The sequence below is a fragment of the Gigantopelta aegis genome, chromosome 2 (assembly GCF_016097555.1).
Source record: "Gigantopelta aegis isolate Gae_Host chromosome 2, Gae_host_genome, whole genome shotgun sequence".
NCBI lineage: Eukaryota > Metazoa > Mollusca > Gastropoda > Neomphalida > Peltospiridae > Gigantopelta > Gigantopelta aegis.
In genome coordinates this window covers 27,740,120-27,749,272 of record NC_054700.1, presented here as the reverse complement: position 1 = coordinate 27,749,272, position 9,153 = coordinate 27,740,120, and the positions used below count along the sequence as shown (strand labels likewise).

The 9,153-nt window shown below is 37.1% G+C and overlaps 1 protein-coding gene across 1 annotated transcript in view; it reads right to left on the bottom strand.

Annotated features, from left to right (window-relative positions):
* Positions 1-2,565: 2,565 nt before the first annotated feature.
* LOC121377576 (acetylcholine receptor subunit alpha-like 1) overlaps positions 2,566-9,153 on the bottom strand; it is a 55,701-nt gene continuing 49,113 nt past the window's right edge. The window contains exons 3-5 of the mRNA XM_041505634.1: positions 7,644-7,753; positions 5,122-6,097; positions 2,566-2,736 (exon numbers count right to left, since the gene is read on the bottom strand). Of these exons, the coding sequence (XP_041361568.1) occupies positions 2,566-2,736; positions 5,122-6,097; positions 7,644-7,753 (1,257 nt within the window). The remainder of the gene's footprint in view (positions 2,737-5,121; positions 6,098-7,643; positions 7,754-9,153) is intronic.

Sequence of the window (9,153 nt, the reverse complement as noted above, 5' to 3'; positions counted from 1 at the left end):
GCCCAAAATGATTTGTTGAAAGTCACTTCATTAACGTGCCATTGATTAAACATTTTTTTTATTAATCTAATCAGCAAGGACAGACTCCATACAAAATGAATCACAGTCGATTCGGCCGTAGAAGAGTGTGTGTACTCGTGTGACAAGCACACGTAGCATGAACCTACGGAACGAGCTGAAATTCGCTTTCTCGTTACAGATACACAGTCCTCTTTAAAACACCCAACAGTACTTCTGGCTTAAAGGGACATTCCTGAGTTTTCTGCTTTGTAAGATGTTTCCGACTAATAAAATACTTCTACAATTAAACTTACATATTAAATATATTTTCTTGTTTAGAATAGTATATCCAGCCCAAACTGGATTTTGTCTTCAAATAATTTCGTACGTACGAAAACATTATATTTTAGGAAATAAAATCAAATTTAACCTAGTACAACTATTAGAACGATCAGAAACACGTTTAACATACAGACACTAATATTTTATGCAGAAAAATATATTTGATATGAAATTACAGTCGTTAAAAACTCTGTTAGTCGATAACATCTTAAAAATTGAAGGAAACTCAGGAATGTCCCTTTAAACTTACAGGGCCGAATTTACGAAGCCTGTTTTTCTTAATCGCAGGTGTTTAAGCATTGTAAATGTATGTAGTTCCTAGTATGTAAGACATAAACAGGTGTTTAAGCGTTGTAAACGTATGTAGTTCCACGTATGTAAGACATAAACAGGTGTTTAAGCATTGTAAATGTATGTAGTTCCACGTATGTAAGACATAAACAGGTGTTTAAGCGTTGTAAATGTATGTAGTTCCACGTATGTAAGACATAAACAGGTGTTGAAGCGTTGTAAATGTATGTAGTTCCACGTATTTAAGACATAAACAGGTGTTTAAGCATTGTAAATGTATGTAGTTCCACGTATGTAAATTTGGCTGACAGTTTTTTGCTTAGAACATTGATTTCTGGCTATCTTTGTGTCCATTTACAAAAGCTCAGTACAATGTTTTGATGTGACTATTGGACGAGGTTAGATAATTCTGAAGGTTTCAATTATCTTTTAAAACTACATCTCAGTGAATCAAAATGTACGATAATTCAAAACACTTCATCTGATTACCAAAATAATAATTTACTTGTATATGAATACGATTTGAACATTTTTGTTTGTTAAAGGCTAAATAATTTGTGTGGTTATACACTAAGAACTAAATACATATGACAAGATTTGACAAAATTACTTTTTAAAGCAATAAACTAAGCTTCAGCCAGAAATAACATAGAATATTGTGAGAGGACCATACATCCTTTAAATGAATGAATGAATGAATGTTTAACGACACCCCAGCGCAAAAAATACATCGGCTATTAGGTGTCAAACTATAGTAATATATATATATCCTTTAAAGGAACATTCCTGAGTTTACTGCATTGTAAGAAGTTTTCGACTAATAAAATATTTCCACGATTAAACTTACATATTAAATATATTTTCTTGTTTAGATTATCAGTGTCTGTATATTCAATGTGTTTCTGGTCGTCTTAATATTTGTAAGAAGCCCAAACTGGATTTTGTCTTCAAATAATTTCGTACGTACGAAAAAACTATATTTTAGGAAATAAAATGAAATTTAACCTAGTACAAATATTAGAACGATAAAAAACACGTTTAATATACAGCCACTAATATTTTATGCAGAAACATATATTTGATATGTAATTACAATCGCTAAAAAGTCTCTGTTAGTCGATAACATCTTAAAAACTGCAGCAAACTCAGGAATGTCCCTTTAAAAGTCCAAAATCTGAATGTGCGTAAATACAAAAATAGTTACCAAAATGTGTTTACTGTTTGTTCTCTTCATGTTACACAACAAACAACATCGAAGAAACTACCGCCTTCACACGAGGGACATCCAGATACTTATATACAGTCACAAGGAAGGGGGGGGGGGGGGATTCTGATTTGTGGTCATATGTAGAATTATCATATTTTTGAAAATTAATGTGGTTTTTTTAGTGTACAAACTTTGTAGTCACTTGTTGAGTACAATGTTTTATGTTCATTTGCCATATAAACCAATTTACTTACACGATGTGATAAGAGTTATGTCTTTGGTGATTGATTGGATGCTGGTCTATAACCCGACGTCAAACGCATGTCTGCTGGGTTGCTACAGATAACCGGCTAGGTGCCTTCATTGGTTGATAGCCTGACCCCCAACCGGAGCCATTGTATAACACAAGCTGTTTGTGATTCATGGTAGTAGTCACGATTTTGTATATAACGCAAGTTAATTGTAATTTATGGTAGTAATCACGATTTTGTATATAACGCAAGTTAATTGTGATTCATGGTAGTAGTCATGACTCTGTATATAACGCAAGTTAATCGTGATTCACAACTTTGTCAAACATTTCTATCACTCTGCTTTGTGCAGTGATACGGCTTTTGATTTCCCAATTGTTTTGTCATTCAGATTGGATACTAGATTTTTTAAATTAAGAAATGACAACCTATCTCCTTTTTTTCAAAGAATACAAAGAAACACAATGACTTCGTCTAGTATATACAAGTGTTATTGGGGTCTTCTTTGGCCAACGGTTCCCGTGGATCGTATAAAGATGGCGCAAACAAAAAAATACTGAGCGTTCCACATAAACAAGCTGTTGAAAATATTACCAGGAAAAACCTGTCCATCACCATGGCAATGTATTTCCAGTCGCGGATTTCCTGTAATGAAAAATAAAGTAAATTATATTGATAGTAGAATTTCCACGGTTTTCTTTTGTAATTATAAAAAAGAAAGAAGAGTAGTTATAATTTTATATAAACAGGACTGACAACAGGTTTATCTCTAAACCAGACGAAGAGGAGTCGTTTTTTTTCCAAAAATGTTTTAGAGAGAGAGAGAGAGAGAGAGAGAGAGAGAGAGAGAGAGAGAGAGAGAGAGAGAGAGAGAGAGAGAGAGAGACTTAGATGTATACAAATAAGTTTGTTTTGTTTAACGACACCAGTAGAGCACATTGATTAATCAATCATCGGCTATTGGATGTCAAACATTTGGTAATTCTGACTCGCAGTCATTAGAGGAAACCCACTACATTTTTTCTAATGCAGCAAGGAATCTTTTATATGCATTTTCCCACAGACAGGATATCACATACCACGGCCTTTGATATACCAGTCGTGGTGCACTGGCTGGAACGATGTATACAAAGAGACACAGAGTAGAGACAGAGACAGAAACAGACAGAAAGAAGTGAAGAGAACTTTATTATTTTGCCAACCACGCACACACACACACACAGAGAGAGAGAGAGAGAGAGAGAGAGAGAGAGAGAGAGAGAGAGAGAGAGAGAGAGAGAGAGAGAGAGAGAGAGAGAAAGAGATGTTTTGACAATTTCGAATTTCAACTCCAAAGTTTTATTGTCGAATAGATACTAGTAAATGACGATTGAAATAAATTAGTTCTAGCAGGGGATAAAGAAATATCATTCCGATTTCTCAGAATGTAAGGGGTTCTTTTCCAGTTAGAGAGAGAGAGAGAGTGAGAGAGAGAGAGAGAGAGAGAGAGAGAGAGAGAGAGAGAGAGAGAGAGAGAGAGAGAGAGAGAGAGAGAGAGAGAGAGAGAGAGCACACTTTTTGATGCTCCAAACTGTAATCATTCAACTAAAAAGGAAGAAGACATATTTAAAAAGCATGTTTGCGAGTTTCTCTTGACGTGATTGATGTTGTGAATTGTACTGGTCTCGATTCAAGTCAATACCACACACAAGACTGACAGTATGACAGCAACATCGATTTACCGATCGTAGAGAAACGGGCCAAAAGCGGGAAAACACGGAAACTACCGCCTTGAATATGCATTCCATCAATTTTCTTGTTTGATTGGCTCTTGAGAAACATTGACAGCATAATGATTCACTCTGAATTGAAGAGCGCCTCTTCGTCTTCACAGACAAGTCTCTCACTAAGGCACGAACAGTAGCTGAGAGCTAATACCAAACAGCACATCAGCAGTGTCAAACTGCTATAAATAACATTAAACTTGGTAATGCTGGTCATGGTTTTTAATTTAAGTGTACTAAATATATACTGGGGAGAAGTTAAATGAAAAGCAACTTCAATAAAAAGGGCATTTTGTACTTGTCCTAAGTTAGATCAACAATGAAAAAAAAAAATGAAAAAACGATTATCACCCACCAGTCTTCACTCCTTCAGACGAGCACCTGATAGTGGATCATGGAAACAATCACGACTTTCCCTAACGTCCTTTCGTCGTTCAGATTCAGACAGATTACCATTAAATTATGACATAGCCAAAGTTGGAGTCATCAATAATATTTGTCAACTTCTTTGAGTGGCCACAGAAAACTTCTGTGACTACGTTAGCTGTTTCGCCTCGCAAACTGAACCAAACGAAACAAGTTGACTACTTGCCATTACGTCATGTTAGAAACAAGTTGACTACTTGCCATTACGTCATGTTAGAAACAAGTTGACTACTTGCCATTACGTCATGTTAGAAACAAGTTGACTACTTGCCATTACGCCATGTTAGAAACAAGTTGACTATTTGCCATTACGTCATGTTAGAAACAAGTTGACTACTTGCCATTACGTCATGTTAGAAACAAGTTGACTACGTGCCATTACGTCATGTTAGAAACAAGTTGACTACTTGCCATTACGTCATGTTAGAAACAAGTTGACTACTTGCCACTATGTCAGTCATGTACACCAGTATAAATAGATATGTACACAGTATAAATAGCTGTGTACACCAGTATAAACAGCTGTGTAAACAGTATAAATAGCTATGTACATAAGTATAAGTAACTTTGTATACAGTATAAATAGCTATGTAAACCAGTATAAATAGCTATATACACCAGTATAGATAGCTATGAAACAGTATAAATAGCTATGTACACAAGTATAAGTAGCTATGTACACAAGTATAAGTAGCTATGTAGAAAGTATAAATAGCTATGTAAACAGTATAAATAGCTATGTACACAAGTATAAGTAGCTACGTACAAAGTATAAATAGCTATGTGAACCAGTATAAATAGCTATGTGAACCAGTATACATAGCTATGCAATGTTCATCACCTCCATGTCTTCATCCTCCTTCTTTAAATGATCTGCTATGAACTTCACCCCATACAGGGCCTCCGTCACATTCGGTGAAAACGACGACGTTGCTTCTTCGGGTTCCTCCGAGTGCTGTCTTTGCCGAACATTTTCGTAAGTATGCCAGTCACGTGATGTTGACGTAGCCAGCGGTTCTCTCATTTCAATCCCGTTACAAGTCCTCACGGCGACCTTGGGATTTTTACAAAACTCTGGACGTTTCATCAAAAGAATTCTGGGTAATATCTCTGTGAACATTTTCCTGACCCACGGAGACATCTTGTTGGTGGTGGGCGATTTAAAATTGATGTGCAGCGTATAAACCGTGAGGAATATGGAGAGGGACACCACGATGAGGACGAAGAGCAGATACTTGCCGATCAGAGGGATGACGAGCGACGTGGGCGGGTTGATGTCAGACAGCAGCAGGAAGAACACCGTCAGGGCGAGGAGGATAGAGATGGAGAGGGTGATCTTTTCACCGCTGTCGGACGGCAGGTAGAACACCAGCACTGTCAGACACGATATGGAAATGCACGGCATGATGAGGTTCAGCGTGTAAAACAGTGTCCGTCTTCGCAGGGTCACGTTGAACATTATGTCTGGGTAAGGTTCTGGGCAGCAAGGGTAATACTTGACCCTGCGTCGCGCTGTGACATTTATGATGTCCCACTCAATGTTGGCATAGAAGTCCCTCAGATCAATGCCTCTGTCAATGACCAGTATGTCGTTGGCCATTTTCACACCTTTGTCACAGACGTGTTGGAGATCAAGCTGCGTGCCGTCGTAGGTCCACGAACCAAATTTGAGGAAACACTCCTGCATATCAAAGGGGAAGAACTCGACGTCGATCTCGCAGTAACTCTTGTAGATGGCAGGCGGCTCCCAGATGATCCAGCCGTTGTGGTGTACGGTAGCCTTCGTCTGCAGCGTCACGACGAAATCACCGTCAGCACTGCAATGAAACCACAAATACCACATAACTACCACCCTGTATAATAGACACGGCAATGAAACCACAAATACCACATAACTACCACCCTGTATTATAGACACGGCAATGAAACAACAAATACCACATAACTACCACCCTGTATTATAGACACTGCAATGAAACCACAAATACCAGATATCTACCACCCTGTATTATAGACACTGCAATGAAACCAAAAATACCACATAACTACCACCCTGTATAATAGACACTGCAATGAAACCACAAATACCACATAACTACCACCCTGTATTATAGACACTGCAATGAAACCACAAATACCAGATAACTACCACCCTGTATTATAGACACTGCAATGAAACCAAAAATACCACATAACTACCACCCTGTATAATAGACACTGCAATGAAACCACAAATACCACATAACTACCACCCTGTATTATAGACACTGCAATGAAACTAAAAATACCAGATAACTAACACCCTGTATTATAGACACTAGAATAAAACCAAAAATACCAGATAACTAACACCCTGTATTATAGACACTACAATAAAACCAAACATACAAGATAACTAACACCCTGTATTATAGACACTACAATAAAACCAAACATACAAGATAACTAACACCCTGTATTATAGACACTACAATAAAACCAAACATACCAGATAACTAACACCCTGTATTATAGACACTGCAATAAAATAAAAAATACCAGATAACTAACACCCTGCATTATAGACACTACAATTAAACCAAACATAGAAGATAACTAACACCCTGTATTACAGACACTGCAATAAAACCAAAAATACCAGATAACTAACACCCTGTATTATAGACACTACAATAAAACCAAACATACAAGATAACTAACACCCTGTATTTCAGACACTGCATGTCAGCATACAATGGAATCACTGATTATATTCCGTAATATCAAGAAAAATAGAGAGTACTGCTAAAGCTATAATATCCCCATCTGGGCCCAACGAATGTTCTTATCTTTTAAGTTCAAGGGCCATAACTCTGTCAAAAATGGTCAATTGCCATGAAAGTCAAACTTGATCTGTAATTCTACATGATAAGGCTAAATACAACAATTCAGTTCACTATTTTAAGGCATTGTGAAAACACAGTCTGAAAGGCTGAATGACAGACAAACAGACAGAGAAAGAGAGAGAGCGAGCGAGAGAGAGAGAGAGAGAGAGAGAGAGAGAGAGAGAGAGAGAGAGAGAGAGAGAGAGAGAGAGAGAGAGAGAGAGAGAGACAGACAGACAGACAGACAGACAGACAGGATACGAAACCAGTATTTCCCGGTTGGACCGCTAGGAAACTAATAACAACAACAGCACAGTTCACCGTCGACTGATGACACGTCGACATTTACTCTGATGACCCTACACACAGTGGACACAATTCGGTTTGTTTGTCAGACCACGAACTGTTACAGAAAACTAGGGTGTAAGCATGTTGTAATCAGCTTTCAATGAAGATATTTGGATGTTTTTGAGTTAGTACTGCGTGCTAGGGTACTGACTTGTTGTAGAGGACGAGGTCGGGCTTCCACAGGTCGTTGGACGGGATGTGGAGTTTCTTCACGCCATTGTACTCCTCGGGGTCCCACGTCAGCCGCATGTCGTACCAGTCCTACAACAGAACGTACAATCAGTGTTAAATAAAGAATAATACATGAGTGGCCGTTAGATACCATTTATCTCACAACGAGTTGTTTTAAAATATACCTAACGAGCGAAAGCGATTTTGATACGTTTCTAAACAACGAGTTGTGAGATAAATGGTATCTAACGGACACGAATGTATTATTCCATTTCTTACATATCCCCCAAAAAGAGGTTTTAAGCAAATTTTTACATTTTCTTTCGACTAAAATTTATTAACAGCTGTTGCACTTGCAGCTAACTTACGCGTCACAGACACGTGATTGTCAGGTTAACTATACGTCACAGTGTACTCTATTTCCACTGTGTAGTTTTTCATTGGCTGCATGACACTGGTGACCTGGTCATCACCTAGGAGCAGCCAGTCGTATGTCTTGAAATTGTTAACACACGTACGTGTGTAAACAATCCATGTGTTGTCAAAAATGACGCATAATGTTCTAACCAACGGGTGAGTAAGAAACACATCTATTTCAGAAATTTTAGCAGTAGGGGCCTAGACAGTGGCAAGCGAAGATTATGGTGGGTGGGGAGTGGGCGAGGTCAAGACATGATCCCTTGGAAAATGTATTAAAAAATAAACTTTTTTAAACCCTCCCCCTGCACACACGAATAAAGAATACTGTTTTTCGTATTTGTCTGGAGGTCAACAACCGCCCGTGCTATATACAAAAGCAGGTTAAAGGGACATCCCTGAGTTTCTTGCATTGTAAAATGTTTCCGACTAATAAAATAGTTCTACGATTAAACTTGCATATTCAATATATTTTCTTGTTTAGAATAACAGTGTCTGTATATTCAACGTGTTTCTGGTCGTCTTAATATTTGTAAGTAGTCGAAACTTGATTTTTTCTTCAAATTATTTCGTACGTACGATAAAACATATTTATAAAATGAAAATGAACCTAGTACAAATATTAGAACGATCAGAAACACGTTGAATATATAGCCACTGTTATTCTAAACAAGAAAATATACTGAATATGCAAGTTTAATCGTAGAAGTATTTGATTAGTCAATAACATCTTAAAAACTGCAGCAAACTCAGGAATGTCCCTTTAAAACAAATGTTCTTACAAATCATTTCGTTTACCGCTATGTAATGAAAAATAATGAATAATATAATATATAGCATATTACACTCGTTTTTGTTAATATTTTTACGAAACAAACAAACTTTCCTGGTATCTGACAGAAAGAAAGTTTGTCTCATTAACAAAAAGAGAAAAAGATATAACGAAAACGAATGAGACATTTTATTTATTACCCACTTTAAAAAAACATGAAATATTTGTCAGAAAACCTATAAATTCCAGCATTTTGAGTAGGTAAGCATTTTGGACTGAGGCGGAATGATATATTAAAAGA